The following is a 25,197-nucleotide window of genomic DNA, read 5'->3' as shown; positions in this document are numbered from 1 at the left end:
CTGGCAACCAAAACAAACAATAGCCTCGTTCCTTTACCTTCAGCCTGTTTATCGTGACAGCATGAGTGGGCAGTTTCGTCATCGTCGTCACCTTATGGGCACTTATCAGTTTGTTATATCGTGCATCAAGGAAGGTACTCATGGCCGACTTAGCAGCGAGTCTGACAAAAAACAATAACAACAACAGCCTCGCTCCTCTACCCTCAGCTTGTTTATCGTGACAGCATGAATTTGGCAGTTTCGTCTTCATCAACTTATCTGTATATATTTATCAATCTGTTGTAAGTTGTTAGTGAGGGAAGTGTATTTGTTTGCATTCCTTACTTATTGTGGAAGAAAATATATAGCAAGAAAACGATGTGCTGTAAGATAAGCTAAAGAAACGACATGACCGAAATTGTGGCGATATTACGAGCTTTTTTTTTTTTTTAATGCGTCTCTGGTACGAACTGGTTGGCTGACTTAAAATTGTGTTAGTTCTGTCCCTGCTATTTTCTGCTTGAGGACATTTATTTATTTATTTTATTTTATTATTATTATTATTATTTTGTTTTGCTTGCCCACCCGTGTATCATCGACATGACCTACTTCTTTCTATTTCTCTAATTTTTGGTCAGCCACTATATGCGTGTGTGTGTGTGTGTGTGTGTGTGTGTGTGTGTAGTAACAGGATTAGTGTTGTCCTCTACTAATTATTTATACAGTATACTTTAATTTTGGTAACGTGGATAATCCCGATGCGTACCAGCTCTTCCTCTCAACCATCCCTTGTGTTCACGCTCTGCAGGAAACGGATCTTCGCCTCGCCATCCATTCGTCTGTTCCTCCTCAGCTTGTATTCATGTCCTCCAGTTCCTCCTTCATCCTCTATTCAATGCAGAGCTCTCTTTGTCTATTCTCCCACCGTCCTCGAGGCATCTAAATATAATCATCTTTCCTCTTTCCCTCTTTTCGCTTTTGGTGTTGTCATTCCTTGTGTATTGAAGTAGATTTTAAAAGGATCATGTTATGGGTCCATCGTGTGACTTTCGCTTTGCTCAGGCTCCTTCAGACGTGGTGGCGCATCACTGAAGGATATACAAATTGGAGCTAATCACAACACTATCATGTTTGTTATCGTGTCTCGGCCCACGTGATCGAGTGCCACATGTAACTCGTGTGCTCAGAACAGTCCCCCAGAATTCTGCTTATACGCTTTATTCATAGCATTAGTAACCCGATACTCGCCTCTGGGAAGGAGTCTTGAGGCACAGGCAGGACAGAAGAAAAAAACACCTCTTGAAAACAGCGTGTACAAAGAGTATATCAGGCATCGTATTGTCCCTTTAACGACTGATAACTGGGATAGGAGTTATAGGAGTGGTCATTCAGGCCAATTAGATGCCATTGCTGCCATAACTACGCCGTGGGCACCAGGGAGCAGGGGGTTCAGGGGGCGGTGGGTGGGCGTTCAGTGACCCAGCGACCCACGTGGATGAGGAGGGCTCACAGGCAGGGCTCCGAGCGTCACGTAGCGCTGTGAGTACATTCAGCAGAAGCACGGCATCTTGGTAAACAGTAAGTCACGTTGTGTGTGTGTGTGTAAGAGAGAGAGAGAGAGAGAGAGAGAGAGAGAGAGAGAGAGAGATATGATACTCTCTCTCTCTCTCTCTCTATCTAACAAACACACACACACACACACACACACACACACACACACACACACACAAACAAACACACTGAGGAGGATTGTTGTTCTAGTAAATGTTCAACAAAAAAAAACAAAAAAATCAGTGAAGGCCGAGTTTGAATCAAGATGCCCAGCTGACTAATGTTCTGGCGTTGTTATTGGCGGTTGTGGTGGTGGTGGTGGTGGTGGTGGTGGTTGTAGGTTCGTCTGTTATGGAGGAGAGCCGCATATTATATTTTTCTCATCTATATTTCTTTTCTCGATTTCGTTTCATTTTTTCTTTTTTTTACTAACTTTTTACTTTTTTTGTGCGGGGGGAATATATTTTCGGGGTTATTGTCCGGCCTGTAGTGATACTTTATTGGAGACTATATTTTGACTACCGTTCTGCATTGTTACTTTTCTGGGGAGCTTATTTTTGGACATATCGATCTGCTATGTCAGTTATCATGGACAGAATGAGAAACAGACAGACAGACAGACAGACAGACAGACACGTGAGGTACTGTATCGGCCAGCGTCCATGGGGGCAGAACAATGGCGTAGAGTAAGGTCGGTGGTGTGTTGGCATTCAAGGTCTGATCGGCCCGTACGTGTTATTCATGCAGATACACAAGACGGCTGTTCCTGATATACCTCACTCCTCCTCCTCTTCCTCGCATCACCTGACCTTGTACACGGGGCGAGGAGGAGGAGGAGGAGGAGGAGATACTGCACACGATGGAGGAATACATAGATAGATTGATAGCCAGATTAATTACTAACCAATCTACTTACCTATCTACCTACCTACCTACTTACATACATACATACATACATACCCCCTGCGTTTCCCCCTTTTAAATACCCCAAAACTCCTCTTACTTAAGGTTCGATGAGTTTTGCAAGAGGCGAGGAGACTTAGGAGAACAAAATAAAGCAAAAAACAACAACAACAACAGCGCCCCTCAAGAAAACAATAACAAAAAGCAACAACAACAACAGTGCCACTCGAGAAAACAACAACAGCATCAAACAACACCAACAACAGTGTCACTCTTTCACTCTCTCCAGTTCCTCATCTCTCTCTCTCTCTCTCTCTCTCTCTCTCTCTCTCTCTCTCTCTCTCTCTCTCTCTCTCTCTCTCTCTCTCTCTCTCTCTCTCTCTCTCTCTCTCTCTCTCTCTCTCTCTCTCTCTCTCTCTCTCTCTCTCTCTCTCTCTCTCTCTCTCTCTCTCTCTCTCGCTCACACTCTCCCTCCTTCAGTATGTCATAGAGTTAAGGTTCGTTGAGTTTTACAAGCGACAAGAAAATTTACTTATGAAAACAAACAAAAAATACGGTACCACTCTTTCGATCCCTCCACTCACTCCACTCCTCCCTCGCTCAGCCGCTCTCTCGCTCACACTCTCGCTCCTTCAATCTCGCCTCATCAAGTAACCTGACAGCCTGTATTACCTCTCTTAAGGGGCCCGTTTAGTCGCCTGCCATCTGCACCTCCTCCCTTCACCCTTCCCCCCATCACCACCATCACCCCTCCATCACCCTCACAGTCGTCACTTGCCATAAGAACATTCACTTCCACCACTATCACCACCATTACCATCGTCACCGCCATCACCATCAAGAACAAAGATGGCAAAAACAAACAACAAAACAACTATCATCACGACCACCACCACCACAGTCAGCTACAACAACAACAACAACAACAACCAGGAAGAAGAAGAAAATGACAAAAAAACTACAATATTATTACTTCTACTACTACTTTTATTACTCCTCGTCCTCCTCCTCCTCCTCCTCCTCCTCCTACTACTACTACTACTACTACCACTACCAGTACTATTATTACTGTTACAAGAAAACAAACAAACAAACACGAAACACTCACCACCACCACCACCACCTCCACCCACCCAAACACCACTATAAAAAGTAGTATAATCAACCACAACACCTTATAACCATCCACCTACACCCGCACGGTCCCTACGCCGCACCACCACCTCCACCACCACCACCTCCCCGGACGCCCACTGCCGCCTGCCTCTGCCCCTGGTTGAGTGTGGGCTTCCTGTACAGCCACGAGCGACCTTCACCACGTACTGTACATCCTAGGGTAATGCATCATCTCACTCACCTCACCTCACCTCTCCTCACCTCGCCTCGCCTCTCACGAAAATAGCATCAAGACTAAAAGTAAAGGGGCTGCAAAAACTTGATCTGGTGCTTATGGAAGAGTCGCCGCCGCCACAAACATGGGCTTAGCACCGCCTTAGCTATTCCCAAGGCCCGCTGCGTCCCTCTCCTCCTGACCCCTACGCCCCGTGCACTGCCACACATGCCTGAGCGAGCCGACTCCCTCTGTATGGCCGTGTGATGAGAGAAGGAGAGGAACGAGGAGGTCAACGGATGAGGCGAGGTATAAAAAAAGTGAAAAGTGATGACGCCTTTACCCAGAAACAAGTCCTTTTGAATACGAAGGCAACTTTACGCCCTGATCTTAGCGTACAGGCCTATAAAAGCGGGTTATATGTAAGGAAGACTCGTGCCTCGTCATTAGAATAGATTTTTGGAATGATGAGGTGAGGCAGAACACAACAATCAGGAGTTTTGATGACGCGTGTACCCAGAAACAAACGCTTTTGAACATAAGGAAATTTTACGTTCTGATCATAGTGTACAGGACTATAAAAGCGGTTAATTTGTAAGGAAGACTCGTGCATCGTCATTAGCATAGATTTTTGGAACGATGAGGCGAGGCAGAACAAAGCAATCAGGAGTTTTGATGACGCGTGTACCCAGAAGCAAGTCCTTTTGAATACGAAGGAAGTGTACAGGCCTATAAAAGCGGCTAATTTGTAAGGAAGACTCGTGCATCGTCATTAGAATAGATTTTTGGAATGATGAGGTGACGCAGAACACAGCAATCAGGAGTTTTGATGACGCGTATACCCAGAAACAAACGCTTTTGAACATGAAGGAAATTTTACGCTCTGATCATAGTGTACAGGACTATAAAAGCGGTTAATTTGTAAGGAAGACTCGTGCATCGTCATTAGAATAGATTTTTGGATTGGGATGCGGTATATACGAGGCATACAGAAGTTGCTCATACACAGAAACCAACCTCTGAGGATGTATGTTTTATTATTCTTTTTATATTGGTCGTAAGGGATATAAATGAAGTGTGCTTGCAAGGAAAACTCGTGTATCATCATTAAACATTTTATTTGGATAACTTCGGCCCTTGATCTTAGCGAAAAGGCCTATGGAGGAGGCGTGACTGCGGAACGACTCGGCGGGTTGGCGTCGTTAAAGGCGGTCACTTGGTACACTGTTATTCACTGTTATGTCGGACTGTCGAGGAGGGGGGAGGGAGGGGTTGCGTCATTAGGCTGCGGCACCGCGTAATCAGCACATGAAAGGGGTGGGCGAGGGGAAGGAGGGGGGATGGGGGCATACGCAAGTAGCTAACGTGTCTGTAAAGCCAATATTTGACTCCACCGTGAGTTAGTGCCTCCTGTGGGGTGGTTATAAGGGTCCACGCAATCACTTCCTCGATCCTACACCGTTTATCACATGTACTGAGTGTCTTAGTGGGTCTGGCGCCAAGGGTTATCGAAAACAAAGCGGTAGAGGGACCATGAAGGCCTTTGAGAGTCTAAAGGTCAAAGAAGGAATGAGAGTTTCTTCAGGCTCACGCGGTTCAGAGGAAGGGTCAAACTACCACCAGGATCATAGAAATGTCTTATGATACGATCTGTACAATCTTTCACATGTACTGATTGTCTGTGGGTCTTGCAGGTCTACGGTGTGCCAAGGATAATCAGAAACAAAAAGCCCAAAGACAATACATGGAGGTTTTTGTGAGTTATACAGTCCTTCGATCCACCAATTCGAGGATCACAAGATACAACATGAAAGTCTTTGCCAGTCTCAACAGTCTCACAGTCCGCCAGTTCAAGGATCAGGAACAACGCGGCACAGACAAAGCGTGAACGAGTAATAAAGTTGCAATGAATTAAAAGCCCACAAGAAACTCGCATCCTGTTAGAAATGTGAAGGATGGATAGAAAACATAGAAAACGGAGGGTGGCAGCAAAAAGAGAGTGCCACCTGCATGTCCCACACTTAGCGGCAACAACTCTCTCAACCAACTCTTGTCTTTTCACTTGCCAGAAGAACCTATAAAGACTATATGGACACGTTTTTTCTGGCCATCCTTTTGTTTGCTTTTGCAGGAGTAGCGACTAGCGAGCTGTTTTGTCTTTTGTCTATTTCCCTTGAGCTGTTGCCCATAAAAGAATGTGTTCGTCATCTCACAACATTGCACAACACGCCATTAAGGGTATCAACGTTATTTTTCCTTGTTTCATGACCCTCACGTTTCGGCGAGGCTTTTAAACATCATTTGTCTCACGTGCCAAGAGAGAGATGTAGTCCAGTCACCTTACAACATTGCACAACACTCCGTTAAGGGTATCACCGTTATTTTCCTTGTTGTTTCATGTCTTTCACGTTTCGGCGAGGATTTTAACCATCTTTTGTCTCTCACGTGCCAGGAGAACCTCTTAAATAGGTCTGTTGAGGCAGCATCCGTCACCTCACAACATTACACAAGTCATTAGGAATATCAACGTTATTTCCTTTGTTGCTTCATGTCCCTCACGTTGCGGAGAAGCTTTTAACCAACTGCTGTCCCTCACGTGCCAGGAGAGTCTTACGTAGGCCCGTTGACGCAGCGTTCGTCACCTTGCAGCATTATGAAACACGCCATTAAATATATCAACGGGTTTTCCTCCTTATAGTTTTGCTGTTAATCATAAGTCTTCTGTTCCTTTTCGGCCCGTCTTTCCTCCTCGTCTTCTTCTGGTGGTGGTATGGAGGCGCCGAATACACACTCAGTTAGGTTTATTATCATTTTTTTATTTTCTTGTCATCTGTACACTTTTATTTTGTCATTTTCCCATTATTTCACTTTCATTTCATATTGTACATATTCATACACTCTAAATTTTGTCTTGCTTCCAGTTATACACATTCTTTTTTTGTCCTTTTTGCCACTCACACACTTTCATCTTGTCATGTTTCCATCAGTACACTTTCATTTTGTCTTTTGTTTTGCCATTTCGTGTCGTTCCCATTTGTAAACACTTTCATTAGTATCTTTCCGCCATTTACACACTTTCATTTTGTCATTTTACCATCTATGCACTTTCTTTTTATTTTTTTCCCCATTTATACACTCCTATTTATCTTTCTCACATCAATACACTTTCCATTTTGTCTTTTTGTTATTTATACACTTTCGTTTCGTCTTGCTTCCATTTATGCACTTTCGTTTCGGCACATCTTTCCTCGTCCGCGTGTAAGGCAGCATCGTCCCTCGGTCATTCACGGCACGTCACTCCAAGCAAGCGCACGTGTTCTCCTTCAGCAGTTCCCTTCCCTGACTCTGTGGTTACGTAGCCTCGGCGGTTGGTTGGCGAGGCGAGGGATCCGTGCACAGGCCATCAGCCATATATGTAAGCGGACGGTTGTGGCAGCGGACGGCGGATGCGGAGGCTGTGGTGGTGACAAGCTTATGTAACCCCCGTGACGAAATTTTAGATGAAAGGTGTTTGAGAGGGAGAAATCAATATGGAGAACTTTTTGTACTTGTAAATGGTGGTTTGTGGTTTGTTTTTTTGGTTGTTGGTGTTTTTCTGTGTGTTTTTTGTTGTACTTTTCATGTGTTCTAGTTTTTTTCTTCTTTTACTCTCATGTTCGTGAAATGCTATGTGAGCCTCGTTTTTTTTGTCACGTGTTTTTCCTTGTTCTTGTTCTTGTTCTTATTCTTGTTCTTGCTTTTTTTCTTTTTCTTGTTCTTTTTCTTTTCCTTTTTCTATCACTCCTCCTCCTCTTTTTCTTTCTCCTCCTCCTCCTCCTCCTACCATTGCACCAGCATCACCAGCATCCCATTCATCTTTCCATCTCACCATCTTGACTGGAAACGAACAAACATCTCGCTTCCAACTATGCCTCAAAATCCCTACAAGAGCTGAAGACGCGGCGTTAGGAGGGCTGCGGCGTTGGCCCGGGCGTGGAGTTGGTGAGGAGGAGGCGTTCCTTGTTGGGTATCGGAGGCGGTGTCCTGCGAACTCGGAGGAGGGAGATGGTCAGCACGATGGAGATTACAACGCCGCCCACCGCAAGCACCACCATCATAAACAGCATCTTGCCTGTTGAGAAGGAGTAGTTTGAGAGAAAGGTGCTCATGAGGGGAGATTCTGAGAGGGTGCGGAAAAGATAGAGAAGACCCCAAGGACACGATGTAAGCCTGATGAATGATGGAATTAACAAGGGAATGAGGTCAAAAGGGGTATTAAAGCGATGGGGGAAGTGAAGGAAGATGAGAGAAAGGTAGAGAGGGAACGAGATGAAGGATGTGAGCTGAGCGAATGAAGAATAGAAGAATGAAGAGTTGTGAGGAGAGGAGAGGTGAAGGGTGGAAGAGAAAAGGGTGAAGAGAAAGTTAGGAGTAAAGGACGGGGAGGATAAATTGGAATAGGGAGCAACAGATATGTGAGAAGGGAGAAAGTTTAGAATATGGAGTATGGGGCATAGTTCCTTCTTCTCTTTTTCTTTCCACATTCTCCAGTTTATTTTCTCTCTCCTCTTCCTCTCTTATCTCTCTTTCCCTAGATGAGTATATAAGAAAGACTAATGAAGCTGAACACACAAAAAAACCAGGTGTTTGTCAGTCAATCAATCAATCAGTCAATCACTCAATCAGTCAATCGGTTACTTTTTTTGTCCCTTTTCTATTTTTTTTACCTTGAAATATACAGGCAAGCAAACGAAAACGCAACCCACGCAAGAAAGACAAACAAACAAAGCTGCTTCCGCAAAAGTAAAAAAAAAAAAAAAAAAAAAAATCTATATCCATCTATCAATCAAAGCCGTACCTTGAAAAAATGAAAAACTATCCCAAAACATGTGTGACTTGAGGAAAGCTAACAAAATAACACACATCTGATCTACCGCATCTAGCGAAACCCTTCATTAGCATCCCGTAAACGCTATTCAGAGACATGGATGAAAAACTAAGAGAGGAAGGCGGAGAAAAACAATACAGCGCGGGCATACCAAGCAGCTCCAGCGACGACCAACACGCGTATCAGAAAACAAGAACCAGTGCCCGAGGACGTAAACGCAATACCTAGCGAACCTGTGTCTGGGCGTTAGTATTCCCTTGTTAGAGTGAAGGGAGGAGGTACACACACACACACACACACACACACACACACACACACACACCGTTGCCAGATTATCGTACTCAGAGCATAGTATTTACCGGTCTTTGACGTCTAACTATTGCCAAGAAACATCAAGAATTAACTCTTTTAACGATAAATATAAATGATTTTAGTAATTGGACCCCCAGAGACCGTTTTGGGGGTCGGAAGTTGGTAAATATAAGAGGCTGAGTACGACAATCTGGCAACGTTAACACATACACACACATACACACACACATCTAAGGAAAGACACCGACACACGAACACATCAATAAACAAACAACACAAACACACACACGCACGCAAGAAAACAAGAGCCGAATGAGGAAAGAAATATACACATGATGAAATATACGGGCAAGCAAACAAATAATAAGCAACACACGCAAGAAAGACAAACAAACAAACACATTAAGAAAGTAACACACCTAATGAAGTAAACACACACACACACACACACACACACACACACACACACACACATAAATCACCCCCACACACACACACACACCTCCCCACACCCCCCTCACCTCCTCCACACACCCCACAACCCTCCCCCACACCTACTACTTACCTCTCCCAACCCCCACCCCATGCACCTCCACCCCCCACTCCTGCCCCTTACCTGCCCCTACCCCCATCCATCACCCCTCCACCCTACCCCCACACTCCCCCGCTGCTACCCCTTACATTCCCCATTCCCCACACCCCCACAAATCTACCCCCTACCTTCCCCAGTCCCCACTCATCACCCTCCCCCCCCACACCTTCCTCCCCCCCTCCCCCCCACCCCCCCACCCCACCCCACAACACATACTCACAGACGTTCATCATGGCGTAGGTCTCGATGCGTCCCTCGTTGCACCACACGTAAAAGCAACCCATGTGCCAGCGCGCCCCCTCGGGATGCACCTCTCCGGACGCCTCCTTGCAGCCTTGGGGGGGGGTGAGAGAGAGAGAGAGAGAGAGAGAGAGAGAGAGAGGGGGAGGGGAGACATTAATATTGGCGATAACAGCGGTCGGAGCGTGGGAAAGGATACACGAATTGATGATAGATAGGGAGAGAGAGAGAGAGAGAGAGAGAGAGAGAGAGAGAGAGAGAGAGAGAGAGAGAGAGAGAGAGAGAGAGAGAGAGAGAGAGAGAGAGAGAGAGAGAGAGAGAGAGAGAGAGAGAGAGAGAGAGAGAGAGAGAGAGAGAGAGAGAGAGAGAGAGAGAGAGAGAGAGAGAGAGAGAGAGAGAGAGAGAGAGAGAGAGAGAGAGAGAGAGAGAGAGAGAGAGAGAGAGAGTAAATTGTGAGGTGCGCCACATTCTCGCTTGTCAGCCCAAATTTGTCCCCATTCTTTCTCATTCACGGCTTTCGCGGAAACAAGTGAATGTCTGCGGGCGGGTGTGGCTTCTCGGCAGACCTTTACATCTTTCTTTACTTATTTATCCATTTATTCCTTCATTTGATTGTCTATACATTTAACAAAACCTCTAAGAATAATATTTAAAAAGCTGATAATAGTGATATGATAATTTTACTTGTTCATTTATTTATCCATTCATTTCTCTATATATTTAACAAAACCCGTAAGAATAATATTTACAGAAGCTAATAATAATGCTATGATAATTTTACTTACTTATTCATTCACTTATCCATTCATTTCTCTATTCATTTAACAAAACCTTTAAAAATAAGACCAAAACGCTATTTAGGACGAGGCAAATCTTGGTTAGTATATACATTCAACAAGTCTGCTGAGGGTAACATGAAAATAACCGTAATCATGAGGCAAATCTTGGTTAGTGGACAGTAAAACACGACAAACCAAGTGCAGAGAATTTTGTTGTGGTAAAAAGCTCGCGCGTGGTGTGTGGAGGTCTGGTATGCTGGTAAAGGAGACACACGCGAGGGTAAGCAGAGGAAGGCAGCAGCTTGTTGAGGTAGACACACTGAGGACATAGCTTGCAGGGTAACAGGGAGATGGAGCGTAGCAGTGGAGGGGAAAAGGTGGAGGAAGGCAGAGATACAAGCAGTAGGGTAGAGGGCGGGGTAAAGCAGAGTGGATAGATATAGCGAAGAGAGGGAGTGGTGGACGAAGAGCTAGACATACAGACAGTGGAAGGAATAGACAGAGGAGAAAACAGACAGAGAAGCAGTAGATAAGGTATAGCAGCTGGGAGGTGGAAGGTAGTGGGAGAAGAGACGAGAAATGAAGGGAGGAAGACAGACAGACAGACAGACAGAGAATGGAAGGAAGAGACAGAGGAGGAGATAAACAGAACAGCAGTGGATAGAGTGAGTACTATAGCTTGGATGTGGAAAGTAGTGGAATACGAGACAAGAAGTGGAGGGAGACAGATAAACAGACAGACAGAGAATGGGAGGAAGAGACAGGGTAGGAAACAATAGATAAATAATAGATAAAGCATAGTAGTTGGGAGGTGGGAGGTAGTAGGAGGCGAGGAATGGAAAGAGTGCCAGAAAGGAAAGGTGGCGACGGGGTTCGGAAAGCAAGGGGGTGGCGGGGGACAACAGGTATAGGGACAGAGGAGGAAACAATAGATAAATGATAGATAAAGCATAGTAGCTGGGAGGCAGAAGGTAGTTGGAGGCGAGGGGTGGGAGTGGCAGAAGAGAAGAGGTGGCGGGAAATAGACCTCTCTTTCGGCCACCTCTTTTGATTCTTTTTTTCGAGCAGCGAGTTGCGGGATTTGTTATCATTGTTTCCTTTTTTTGTGTGCCCTTGAGTTATCTCCTTTGTTGTAAAAAAAAAAAAAAAAAACTTACAGGGGGGCAGCGTGGCGTTCGGTTGGGGCTTGCCATCCCGACACGTCCACCGGTAGCACCCCGACGTCCACTGCTCCCCGTCGGCGTATACTTCATCGTCATCCCGACAGCCTGTACGCATAGAAAAATTAATTAGAGGGAAATCCACAGATGAAAACACATTAACGAATTGACAGGAAGAGATGCAGATATATACGTGAATTAGTTGACAGGTAATTACATGACTTAACCGATAAATACGTGAATTGGTTGATAGGTAAATATGCAGATAATTACATGAAATAACTGATATGCAGGTAATTACATGCCTTAACCGATAAGTAAATGAATTGACTGATAATGATCCCGACTGCCTGTACGCATGGAAAAATTAGTTAGAGGGAAATACACAGATGAAAACACATGAGCGAATTGACAGGTAGAGTTGTAGATATATACGTGGATTAGTTGACAGGTAAAAATGCAGGTAATTACATGACTTAACCGATAAAAACATGAATTGATTGATCGATAAATATGCAGATCAATACACGAAACAACTGATATGTAAATGAAATGAAGTATGCGAGTGAATGAATGAAGAAAAACATATATAGATAAATAAAAGACAAATTAATATATGTGGGAAACTAAATTATGCAGCCAAAGAGACATTCATTAAAAAAAAATAATAATAATAAAGGTTTGAATGTTATATCCGCACAACTCATCTGGAAGGATATAGATAGAAATAAATAGATATAGATAGATATAAATAGGTAGATGGACAGATATAGATAGGAGATGCATAGATAGAGAGGGAAATAGATAGATAAATAGATAGAAAGAAAGATAGGTAGAAAGAAAGAGAGATAGATATAAAAATAACAATAAAACCATGAGAGAAGCGAAATTATTTGCTATTAGACTTTTATATCGACGAAAAAGGACCCGGTGAGTGAAAGAAAACAAGTAACCACACGCAACACCTACAGGAGGCGGCCATGGCGAGGGGCTCCACCTTCCCGCCGCGGCAGGTGACGTAGCGGCAGCCCTCGGTCCAGGAGGCGCCGTCCCCGTGTTCGCCGTCCTCCGTCACGCAACCTGAGGGAGGGGGGAGGCGATGTGAGGGTGTCCCGGGGCTCAGAGAGAGAGAGAGAGAGAGAGAGAGAGAGAGAGAGAGAGAGAGAGAGAGAGAGAGAGAGAGAGACATAGATAGACATATATATTAACTGACTGACCTGCCCACTCACTTCCTCACTGTATATGCCATCATTCACTCACTAACTGACTGATTTACTTACTCACTCACTCATTCACTCTCACCAGCATTTAGTCAGTCAATCACTCGGTCAAGCAGTGAGAATTAACAGAAAAGCGTGATTCACTATTTAACAAGGTTCTTCTAAGTATGGGTCATCATTTCCTCACTGATAGACAACTAAATATACCTGATAACTAAATACCAGATGACCAAATAACATAACTAAGAAAAAAAAAAGAGGGGGGAGACACACAGCTCTTAATGCTATCCTGAGTTTTGCAAAGGGGTTATGAGGTGATGCTTTAATTAGACTCGAGATGCAGCGAGAGCAATTTGAAGACCACTGTCACCTGTTAACTCATTAGGTATTGTTTTTGCCCCTCCCTTTTTTTCAGTCTCCTCCTCACTTTTCTTTTGTTTTTCACTTCATGTCTGCTCATCAATGGGGCTCTGTTTTGGGTTTATTTAATTTTCCTTATTTTTCCCTTCCATGGATCTAAATAAATATAAAAAAAACGTAATAAGAATAAAACTCACACGTGCCGGCCAGCTCAGGGTTGCGCCACACCTGCCCCAGCACACACCTGTAGCCGTGACACCCATCGTGCCAGCCGGAGCCGTGACTCAGCTCCTGATGTCCCACACGGCAGCCTTGGGAGGGGAGGGAGGGGTAAGAATCATTGTAATATATGAGACAGACACAGACAGACAGGTAGACAGAAAAGAATAGGGGATGGGGGGAGGAGTAAGAAACATTGTAGTATATGAGACAGACACAGACAGACAGGTAGATAGAAAAGAATAAGACAAAAAGCACCATTTCAATATTTGTCTACTTGGCACTGTTATGATGTACAGTTAGACGTCTGGTAAAGGTGAATGTAGTATATGAGCGCTGGAAATGAAGGACATGATGATGAAGACAGAAGCGGCGTGACTCAGCAAGGCAATCATCAAGACGAGAGGGGCGTGTATCTCATTAGCTGACCCATATTCTCAGACGCTTTTGCCTCTCACAACAAATACTTTCAAAGGCCACAAAGGAGATTAGTCGGGTTCTCAAGCGTTTTTTTCACGCTCATGGTGCAGATGGCTTGTTAAACTATCACTAGGCTCCTCAAACTACCTATGGAAATACCCCAAAACCTCTACGAAAGCCTTATCAAATGTGGGTGTGTGAGCCCCGAAAAGTTTGAGAAAATGAGCCAAATTATCCAAGGTTGAGACGTGGTGTGATATTGTATCGGGGTCGTGAAGGAAGATGCATTGAGCAGAGTGAGGGAGGAGGCGAGGAAATGTGACTGACGTACTGTAGGATGCCTCGGGGGGTGGGGCAGGCTTCCAGGTGTCAGAACAGGTGAGGCGCTGCAGTGGGGCCACGCCGAACACCTCTCCGGACTTACAGGTGGCGCCCTCCGCTCGGCAGGGTACATGGCTCTGGGCTGGAGGCGGTGAGAGATGCGAGATCGTTAACAGTATTATCCTTATTAATAACTCCCCGAAAAGTAAGACAACACCATTAGTAAAAAAAAATAACACTAAAATCAGCCCTCTCGAAACTTCAATATTTACGTTGATCTTCTGATTTACTCTATCTCTCTATCTATCTATCTATTAATCTATCTATTTATCTATCTTTTTATTTATCTATCTATATCTATCTATCTATCTATATATTTACCTCTCCCAGACTCATCACCCCTCTCGTCTCCTTACCCAAGATGAGAAAATATTACACCATAAGTAGTACAAGACTAACACCAACAACAACCTCTTCAAACTTTAATATCAACGTTAATTTTCTCCTTAACTCACTAACATTCTCTCTTTCTCCCAGACACCCTCGCGTCCTTACCCAAGATGAGACCCGCTAGCTGCTTCTGGCCGGACACGCGCGCCACGTCACTCGCATCCTGATCTGAAGAAGACCATGAAGGCGCAAGTGAGTGATTGCATTCCCGCGTGGGTGACGGGGTGTGAGTGGGTGTGGGGTGGAGGTTGGGGATGGGGGGGAAGCAGAAGTGAGTTATGATATCAGGTTATGTGTCGTTGCTCTTTCTGTATTATTGTTATTATCATTATCATTATTATTATTGTTATTACACCACCACCCCGCTCTCTGCTATGCCATACTCACGGTTGAGGTTCCTGAGGCTCAAGTCGGGACATTTGAGCAGCAGCATCTCGGTCATTTTTATGTTCTTGTCCCTCGCGGCCAGGTGAACCGCGGTGTTACCTGTGAGAGTGGAGAAGCTGATGTTAGTGCGCTGCGTGTAGTGAATGGAGGTGTGTGGGTAGACGGTGAGGATGCAAGTGTATGGATGTGAATGGGAGGAAAAAAAGTGCAATGGGGAATATATAGACGTGTGGGTGCAGATTTTGAGAATGCTAGTGTAAAGGATGGGAATGGGAGGAAAAATAAGGTATACTAGGGTGAAGGGGGTAGCTTAAGGGAAAAAAACCGCTAGGAGCACACACAAAAAAGCCCTCTCGAAACAAAAACAATAAAAGCCCGCCACAAAAAAAAGGGTCTAGTCAATGTTATGCAACGAACTGGATCTGTAGGGCAGTGGACTGAATGGGAAAGGGGCAAGAGAGCGAGATCGTAAGCGGAGATTTAGAAGGACCAGTTTTTTGAGGATTAGTAAAGATGTGTTGGGTGGTTAGACCTTGGATCGTTTTAGAGGTCTGCTTTTTATACCTCGGGCTATGGGGGTGTTACAGAGGACCAGGAATAAGGAGTTCTCTGGGGTGAGGACATAAGCATTGGGTTAGGACTCCGAAAAACCTATTAGAACCAGAATTTGGGGCTAGGAATTGTTAGGCTATGAAGAAAACGGGGACTGATTAGGAAAGTATTAGGCTATGAAGGAAACGGAGAATGATCAGGTGATATAGAAACCGAGGAATGATAGGGAATGAAGGAAACGAGGAATAATTAGGCTCTGAAGAAAACGGGGGTATGATTATTAGAGAATGAAGAAAGCGGAGAATAATTATGGAAGACGCGGGGTATGGTTAGGAAATGCTACGGGGAATCCTTAAGCTATGAAGAAGTGTGTAGAGTTTCACATGGAGACTGTTGATGAAGTGAAGGGGAATGGTTGAGCATGGGAATGAGACCGCATGGGTAGGCACGTTCTGTAGTATTTACGGGGATGAGGGGGTAGAACTGGATGAAGCCGGTGAGACTATAAGGATATGAGGTGAGGATGAGAGGTGAGACGAACGCTAGAAGGAGGACAGGGAGGGAGGGGAAAAGGGGGAGTGAGACGAGGGGATGAATGCGTGAGGGGAATGTAAATAGTGTTAGGGGGGATGACGGAGGTTGAGGAGGAAGCCGCAACTCTTAGGGGAAGGTTGGACGAGGAAGGGAATTAAGTGTTTTGCTCCTTCGTGGATGAGTAAGATAAGCAATAGAAGCGTCACATTAGTTCTCATACACCTCGTTGTCGCACTTTGTCCTCCTTAGGTGAATGTGAAAGTCGGTGTGTGTGTGTGTGTGTGTGTGTGTGTGTGTGTCTGCTTGCGCTGTTTTTTTCGTTTTTTTTCTTTTTGTGTGCGCGCCCATATGCTGTGTTTTTATTTGTTCATTTGCTTGTTTGTATGTTTGTTCGTGCCTCTGTGCGTCTTTACTGTTTGTGTTTTTGTTTCTGCGTTTGTTTGTGTGTTTTCCTTGTGTGTAAGTGCGTGCCCGACTATACGCTGTGCTGGTTTGTTCATTTGTTTGCTTCTGTGTGTGTGTGTGTGTGTGTGTGTGTGTGTGTGTGTGTGTGCTCCGTCTAAAGTTTGCGTTCTAGTTTGTTTCTTTGTTTGTATATTTACTTTTTTTGCGTGTGTGTGTAGGTCCATCTGCTGTATGTGTTCGTGTTTGTATATTTGCCTGTTTGTTTGTTTGTTCTTGTGTGTGTGTGTGTGTGTGTGTGTGTGTCGTACCGTTGTTGTCGGCGGCGTCCAGCGGGGCGCCGTGACGCAGCAGCACCGCCGCCACCGCCTGATGTCGGTGCTCCACGGCGAGGTGCAGCGGCGTCTGGCCTGAGAGAGAGAGAGAGAGAGAGAGAGAGAGAGAGAGAGAGAGAGACTTTACTTTCATACATCTTCCTTTATTTTCTTCCTCCTCCTAACATTCTTTAAGTATAACGTGCCAGCAGATCACAGAACACACACACACACACACACACACTGACACACACACACACACACACAGGAACATACAAACAAACAAGGAAATGAACAAACACAAACACAGACAGCAGTTGGACCCACTCACACACATAAAAAACAAACAAACATACAAACAAGAACGCAAACAACACACACACACACACACACACACACCGAGGTTGTCGCGGGCGGAGGTGTCGGCGTCCTGATCCAGCAGCTCCTCGGCTACATCCTCGCTGCCGAACCACGCGGCGTAGTGCAAGGGCGCCAGTCCTGTTTGTTGTTGTTGTTGTTGTTGTTGTTGGTGGTGGTGGTGGTGGAGCGGAAAGAAAACAACGTGGGAATGAGTGGTTATAAACGTTTGTCACATTTCATTGTTATTTTTATGCGTCGTTCTCTTATCTCCTTCCATCTCTTCCTCTTCTCCTCCTCCTCCTCTTCATATCATGCTACTGTTTTTTTTTCTTTCTCTCATATTCCTTTTTTTATTTCCTTCTTTACTTCTTCCTGTACCTCCTCCTCCTCCTCTTTTTCCATATCATGCTACTTCTTTTTTTTCTTTTCTCTACCTCTTCCTTTTTTTTCTTTCCGCTGCTTCTACGTCTACTTCCTCCTCCTCCTCCTCCTCTTTTTTCATATCATGCTACTTCTTTTTTTTCTTTTCTCTACCTCTTCCTTTTTTTTTCTTTCCTCTGCTTCTACGTCTACTTCCTCCTCCTCCTCCTCCTCCTCCTCCTCCTCATGTACTAACCCTATACTGATGTGTTAGCCACGTAAGAAAAAATAAAGCTTGTATCAAGGAGTTCATTCGAGAGGCTTGGACAGGATCAAGGAGGGTCGGAAAAACGTTGCGTCAGACTTGAAGAGACAGAAACGTAGACTCTATTGAAACAAACATAACTATACAAAGAAATTTTATACGATCAAATATCTATTCCTATGAAGTATGACTTTAAATTTTATTATAATTACTTCAACGTACATAGTTAAGTAATATAATGATTTTTCACTGATATCATATGTAAGAAAAAAAATATAGCAACCGGTTTCGTTCGAATTCATATGCTTTTGATTTATGTTTCCTCACGACTGTTTTAGTTAATCACCTCGTGTATTTCTTTCTGTGCCAAGACATGTGATCAGAACGCTAGAAATAACTATGATAACAAAACCACCATCACCGCCCTTCACCTTCTTTGTCCTTGGCGTTCACATCAGCACCGTGGGCCAGCAACGTCCGCGCCACCGCCGCCCGCCGCTGCTCGCTGGCGTAGTGCAGGGGCGTCTGGCCTGGAGGGGGAGGGGAGAGGCGGGGGTCAGCAGGGGTCAATGGTCAGCTATCGCGGGTCACGGGTTCAAGGGATGCCCGGGGTCAGGGGTGCAGGGTAAGTGGGGCAGACGTCACCACTCCAGTTGTTTTAAAAGGGTTGTGTGTTTTATATGGACATTCGCAGTTTCCTGACGATTGAAAGTGAAGTTGTTTTATTTTTTTTCCTTTTATTGATGCGTAGAAAGTTTCCCAGCATATTTTTTTTAAGGAAAGAAAGAAGCTCAGGGAAAAAAGAAGAAACAAAACGACTCCCCCCCCAAAAAAAAAAAAACGTTGAATTGTGGTAAAAAGAAAGTATTTAAGTTATTCAATCTTCATCATCATCATCACCATCATCTTCATCATCATCATTATCATCATCATCATCATTATCGTTGGCTATCATTTGTACACTGCAGAACAACAAAGACCTCTCCCAGCGTTCTTTTTTTTTCCTCTGTCTCTGATGTTAATGTACTCCGCCCCGCTCCGGTACAGGTTCTAATTCAATCTTTCTGCCTAATAACAGCGAATTTACTTAACGGTCTATTAAAATAACGCTGGAAGAACGACCCTCAACGTTTCCTTCTGTATTCGTGACCATGGTAATAAGAGACAATGGGAGATCAGAGTCAAGAAAGTATAAGAAAAAGAACATTAAAATACCTGACCCACGACACACTGGGCTTCGTGAGGTCTGTTAGGTACGCTGTTCATCATCCCGACACTTGAAAACGTTTTGCACATGACTGAACCATGTCGTAAAGAAGGGGAGAAGGAGGAAGAGAAGGAAAAAGAAGAAGAAGGAGAAGAAGAAGATGAAGAAGAAGAAGAAGAAGAAGAAGATGAAGAAGAAGGAAGTGATATGAAAGCTAAAAAGGAGACGGAGACGCAGACGGAGGTACAGCAGGGCAAACAGGACAAGGTGGCACGTGGCCATCTCGGGGTCAGTGGAGTTCAGGGTCGGGATCGTTGGGTCACCGCGGCGCCCCGAGAGATGGCGCGTTCAAGGGTCCCCGTGTCGAGTGTCTTGCCTCACAGCCGCCCTTGTCCAACGCGCTTGCCCCCGTGAATAGGGCGCTTCTCTGGCCTATCTATGTATAGTAGCCGTGATGCAATGCCCCCTCATACCTCCCTGTCTGCCGCGTTAATCCCTGGCTCTTCAAGGGGGAAAGGAGACGGAGGAAAACAAGCAACTCGTAACGTGTGTGTGAAGGGGGAATTCCTGTGTAATAAAGGGGATCATAAGGTAGGAGAAAGGGTGCTTCTGGCTTATGGGCGTGGAGGGAGATGCTGATGGCGGTGGTTGCTAGGATAAGGGCATAAGGGAGAATTTGTAAACCGTAACATGTGTGAAGGTGGAAATTTCAGTCATTAAGAGGAGAAAAAGAGTACAGAATAGACGTTTCTCAGTTACATATGCAAGGAGAGGGGTGGAGGAGGAGAGGGGTGGAGGAGGAGAGGGGTGGAGGAGGAGAGGGGTGGAGGGGGAGAGGGGTGGAGGAGGAGAGGGGTGGAGGAGGAGAGGGGTGGAGGAGGAGTGGGGTGGAGGAGGAGAGGGGTGGAGGAGGAGAGGGGTGGAGGGGGAGTGGGGTTGAGGTTGGGAATGGGGAAATACCTCTATCATAAAGGGAGAAAATGGTCGTAGAATAGACGTTTCTCAGTTACAGATGCTAGTGGAGGGGGTGGAGGAGGGGGTTAGGAAGGGGAAATACCACCGTCATAAATTGGAGTTAAAGAGATCAGCATAGACGTACATGCAAGGAAAGGAGGAGGGTGGAGGAGAGGGTTAGGAATGGGGACACTCCACTCTCATAAAGGGAAATTAAAGGGGAGCAGGATAGATATTTCTTAGAGATGCAGAAGGAATGGGTGAAGGTGACGGTTCCAGGGGAGGTGGTCAACGTAATAGAGGTGGTGTTGGTGGTCACAGTTGTTAGCGGTCATGACCTCTCCTCAACCTCCCCAGAGTGGCGTTGACGGCGTGTGTATGTAAGGGACGAACGGGCTGAGTGATCGTGTGTGGGAGAGATAAGGTAATCGTGCTGAGGGTGGCAAGGGTAGAGGGAGGAGGACTCTTGCTGGGTGTGAGGAGAGGGGAGGAAAATATGCCATGATCGTGAGGAGGAAAAATAGTGGGATCGTTTTAGTGTGTGAGGAGAGGAGAAAAGTCTTGCCTGCTTGTGTGGAAGAATGAGGAGAGTGTTTGTGAATGAAAAAGTAGGGAGAAGATGTTAGGAGAGTATGTTGTAATCACGAGGTGGAAAATTACAGCAGCATCTCTCGTATGTGAGTGAGGAGGGGAGAAAATCTTTGCAAGGTCATGGGGAGGGGAGAGCGAATTGCATATATGAATGGAAGAATGGGGAGGAGAGAGGGGAAAAATATGTAAATTATGAGAGTGAGGAGGAAAACTATAATGGGATTTTTGAGATGTGTGAGTGTGAAGGGGAGATAAAACTTGCTTGCTAATGGGGAGGGGAAAGAGAGCTGCCTGTATGTGAATAAGGAATGGGGAGAAGAGGGGAGGAAAGTTTGCCATGATTGTGAGGGAGAACATAGGAGTGGGATGTTTTAGGGGTGTGAGGAGGGGAGACAAGAAACTTGCTTGCTAATGGGGAAGGGAAAGAGAGCTGCCTGCATGTGAATAAGGAATGGGGAGAAGAGGGGAGGAAAATTTGCCATGATTATGAGGGAGAAAATAAGAGTGGGATGTTTTGGGTGAGTGAGGAGGGGAGAAAGATCTTGCATGCTTGTAGGGAGGGGAGACGGAACTATCAGTGAATGAAGGACAGGGGGAGGAGGGGAGTAGGGGGGGTGAAGGTATGCAATGATCGGGAGGGGGGGAAATACAACAGAACCCCTTTGTCTGTACGAGTGAGGAAGGGGGAAGGTTCTTGCTTGGTCTGGGGAGGGGAGAGAGGGGCGAGGGGACTGCATGTGAATGGGGAAGGGGAGAAAAGTGTCTTACTAGTGCGAGAGGGGAGGAAAGTATGGAGTGGGTCGTGAGGGGAAAACACAGAGGGACCTTTTTATGTGCGTGGGTGAAGAGGGGAGAGAAGGGAGAAGAGTCTTGTTCGTAGCGAGGGGAGAAGAGGGGTTGTCTTTGAATGGGGAAGGAGTATGGAGGGAAGGAGGGTAAGTGTGCCAGTGGTGTGGGAGAAGGAAAGAAAGGTTAGAGCCAGACGCCTTTGTTTGGTATTACTTATAAGGAAAGTGTAGGAAGGGAAGAGGGTTAGGTTCGTATTCTCAGACCCTACAGCCCCTCACGTCAACTACTTGTACAGACCGAAAAGGAGGTTAATCGGGTTCTCTTGCGTGTTTTTTTACGTTCACGGTACAGAAGAAGAGTCAAACTACCACATGGGTCATAAAAGTACCTACCCCTGGAATTGCCTCAAACCCCTACGAAAGCCTTGTCAAATTATGTGAGGTTGGGCGCCGGAGGGTTCAAGAATATGACCCTTTGGATGTACAGAAAGATCGAGGGTGCGTTTAAAAGGAGACTACAGTTTTTTACCTAGGGAAAAAAATGTTAGGGATTGCATGTGTGTGAAAGTGATTAGGGAGCACAGGGAAGATGGCGGGGCAAAGGACTGTTTAGGGAGGAACTTTTGGGACAGTGAGGCAAAGGTTTATTTTCAGGAGCAGTAAGTAGCGGGCTTTTTTTATATTTTTTTTTACGCCCTTGAACTGTCTCCTTAGCTGTAAAAAATAAAAAAATAAAAATAAAAATGGAGAGTGAGATTTTACTGTTTGGGGGCTGAGGGCAGCAGAGGATGTTACAGAAGGGTTTATTTGAGTGTTTGGTGAGGGAGACTTTACCATTTTTGTCAGCGGCGTGCACACTAGCATTGTGGGCGAGCAGGGCCTTCACCACGCCGTCCCGCCCCAGCCACGCCGCCTCGTGCAGCGCCACCTTCCCTGCAGGAGAACCACGCCTTCAGCTGTTAGTCTCTCATCTGCTGCGTAAAGGTATCAGGGCACCTCTCCTTCCGAAATTGACCTATCTTTCGGCCACTCCTCTAACTCTTTATAGGAGCAGTGAGTAGCGGGCTTTTTTTCACATTTGTTACCTTTTTTTTATGCCCTTGAACTGACCCCTCTGCTATAAAAAAAAATAAGAAGAAAATAAACATAACATAACAATTCACCAGCTACGTTTCCTACTCAAGACAGTTTCCGGAATATTAGTGAAAGATGTGAACGGGAATATCATTGTGTAGTGTTGCATCCCAGGACTCGAAAGGGGATGTAGGGCGAGTCAGTAGGTCGGGGGGGGTGGAGGGGAAGAGGACTGACCTGAGGTATCTACGGCGGTCACGTCAGCGTCGTTTTCGAGCAGGACGCCGACCACGTCCTCGCGGCCAAAGGAGGCAGCGTCGTGAAGGGCGGTCTTTCCTGGGGGTGGAGGAACAGGAGGAGGAGGGTGGTGGGGGCATGGTTGTGCGTGTTAGGAGGGGGGAGATGAGTGGGGGTGGGAGGGGGTGGGTTTGAATATCTTGGTGAGTGTGTAAGTGTGTGGATGAGTCTGTGGGTGGTTGGGTGGATGTGTTGATGAGTCTGCGGGTGTAATCTGTTGCAGTGTGTTGCTAGGGGGCGGGGGGGGGGGGAGGGGAGAAGACAAATGAAAAAAAAAACTGCCAACTTTCACACTCACCCCAGTTGTCACGCGCGGACACGTTGGCGCGGCGCAAGAGCAGCTCCTCCACCACCGCCAGGCTGCCGCTGCGGGCCCCCACCTGCAGGGCCGTCTGTCCTGCGGGAGGCACAACACGCCCTCAGGACACACCATGCTCGGCCCTATACTCGAGGCCACTCACACACCACGAACACTAACACTGCTCCGCGACACCTCCATCCGGGTTTATTTTGATTTCGAAGTAGGTTATTTATGCGATAATGAAGAAGTCAGAGAGAGAGAGAGAGAGAGAGAGAGAGAGAGAGAGAGAGAGAGAGAGAGAGAGAGAGAGAGAGAGAGTACCCACGGTTTGGCACTGAGCCCTGAGGCTGAGCTAGTACTGTACAGATTAAATGAGTGTCAGATTCATGCACTGATTACGAGGAAAAGCGTCACCAACAACAATATCACCATCAGCATCAGCAGTAGTAGTAGTAGTAGTAGTAGTAGTAGTAGTAGTGGCAGTAAGACGTACCTGCATCGTCAGTAGCGTCGACATGAACACCTTCCTCCAGCAGCGTCCTGACCCTCTTTAGGAGCCCCTGCCGCGACGCCGAGATCAGTTCCGCGACGTCAGCTTCTGCGTGAGGCGGGGACGTGAGGAGGGAGGGAAGGGACGGGACTCAGTAAAAATCTCGGGTCATGCACCTCTTGCGCCTTCTTCTAACCTCCTTTTACCTCGAGGAAGACCAAAATTAACTCTCTGATATCACGTTTCTATATTCAACCACAGAGTCCGGGTTTTATATGCTCTTAACCACAATATACAATGTTTACTCTCATTTGGGGTTAGCATGTGTGAAGGAGCGGGAGAGGGGGAAAACACATGAAAAAAGGATGCACTTCGGCAATGTTTGACACTCACCCGATGAAGTGTCACCCAGCGTAGGCAGAGCGTTGAGGAGCAGTGCCAGGAACAAGGTCATAGTTTTCACGTGGAATGCCATTTTTATTTCGCGATGTGGTGAGTGTGTGTCTTGCGTGTTTCTCCAGGTAGCATGCGCGTCAGCGAGGTAACTATGAAGAGGAGTTGTGAAGGCATACGATCATAGCCACAGTGCCAAGGGACGGTGCCAGATATAGGGCGCCGCTTCTCCCTTGCCTGCAGACGGCGAGGCGGGGAGGCAGGGGGGCAGAGGGAGCCACGAACTGTAGTAGGCTGTCAACGATATTTCGACTGTTCCGCGAAGTTATTTTGGTGGCGCGTGGCGAGAAGCTGTTCTTGTGGCCGGCGTCCAGCACACGCCTCGGAAGACCACCTGTCCAGAACTCCAAGATTTCCCTGCCCTGCTGTCTTCTGCCCCGGCGGCCTCCACGTTCACTTGGCCTTCATATCCCAACCAATAAATAAATAAATAAGTTGATAAATTCCCATGGAGCTATCACATCTTTGCACTTTGATTCACCGATACCACTTGCGGACGATGCACGGGATGTCACACTTTTATAGAATTCACAAACACGTGAGATCTATTCGTAATGAACAGTTTTATAACTCATTATTCGTATTTGGGTTTCAGAGTTTTTTTCTGTTTAGGTTAATGAACACGTGGTTTCTAAGAGTTGCAAAGAATAAGACTGCAATCCTTTAGCGCCACAGGACGTTTGAGCACCGGAGTGAAGGAGGGGGAAGGACTGAGCGCCGGAGAAATGGTCTGCACTGGAGGAAGGGAGAGAGGGAGAGAACGTGTGAGCACCGTGAGGGAGGGAGGGTTGAGACACGACTCGCCACACAGAGCAGCAGCCACTGACTCGCGCCATCATCTCGCAGAGCCCTCAGACGCCCACTTTGTTTAATAATACTTACATTCACGCCCGCCCTCTGCTGGCACCCGTGGCCCAGGGCACCGGCCGGGCAGCGCCGCGTCCGTCGAGGAGACACCTGTTTGGAGTGCGCTGCCTGAGTAGTTTTGTTTATTCTTCATATTATTTTTCCCCGGACAGATTTATTATTATTATTATTATTATTATTATTATTATTATTATTATTATTATTATTATTATTATTATTATTATCATTGTTGTTGTTATCATCATCATCATCATTATCATCTAAGGTCTTGGCCAGTGTTATGGTCATTGTTATTGAT

General features: G+C 45.9%; 2 protein-coding genes across 5 annotated transcripts in view; one reads left to right on the top strand and one right to left on the bottom strand.

The window, feature by feature from the left end:
• Positions 1 to 6,693: 6,693 nt before the first annotated feature.
• Positions 6,694 to 24,874, bottom strand: LOC127004183 (serine/threonine-protein phosphatase 6 regulatory ankyrin repeat subunit C-like). 2 transcript variants are annotated; one of them, XM_050871666.1, is made up of 17 exons: positions 24,805 to 24,858; positions 23,973 to 24,434; positions 23,583 to 23,687; positions 23,087 to 23,185; positions 22,729 to 22,827; positions 22,252 to 22,350; positions 18,309 to 18,407; positions 17,292 to 17,390; positions 16,890 to 16,988; positions 15,091 to 15,189; positions 14,809 to 14,871; positions 14,264 to 14,395; positions 13,491 to 13,604; positions 12,683 to 12,793; positions 11,711 to 11,821; positions 9,755 to 9,868; positions 6,694 to 7,874 (listed from the first exon to the last, which is right to left on the bottom strand). In XM_050871666.1, the coding sequence occupies exons 2-17, from the start codon at positions 24,052 to 24,054 to the stop codon at positions 7,708 to 7,710; spliced, it is 1,692 nt and encodes a 563-aa protein (XP_050727623.1). In that variant the 5' UTR covers positions 24,055 to 24,434; positions 24,805 to 24,858; the 3' UTR covers positions 6,694 to 7,707. The 2 variants fall into 2 exon arrangements, with proteins under 2 accessions (XP_050727623.1, XP_050727624.1); XM_050871667.1 differs by lacking the exon at positions 22,729 to 22,827 and having other exon boundaries at positions 23,973 to 24,874.
• Positions 14,869 to 25,197, top strand: part of LOC127004184 (cyclic AMP-dependent transcription factor ATF-1-like) — a 70,608-nt gene continuing 60,279 nt past the window's right edge. For all 3 annotated transcript variants that reach the window (XM_050871672.1, XM_050871669.1, XM_050871668.1), the window contains exon 1: positions 14,869 to 14,895. In XM_050871672.1, the coding sequence (XP_050727629.1) occupies positions 14,884 to 14,895 (12 nt within the window). In that variant the 5' untranslated portion in view covers positions 14,869 to 14,883. The remainder of the gene's footprint in view (positions 14,896 to 25,197) is intronic.

Source organism: Eriocheir sinensis, chromosome 27, assembly GCF_024679095.1.
Source record: "Eriocheir sinensis breed Jianghai 21 chromosome 27, ASM2467909v1, whole genome shotgun sequence".
NCBI lineage: Eukaryota > Metazoa > Arthropoda > Malacostraca > Decapoda > Varunidae > Eriocheir > Eriocheir sinensis.
This window is presented reverse-complemented; position numbering and strand designations above follow the sequence as displayed.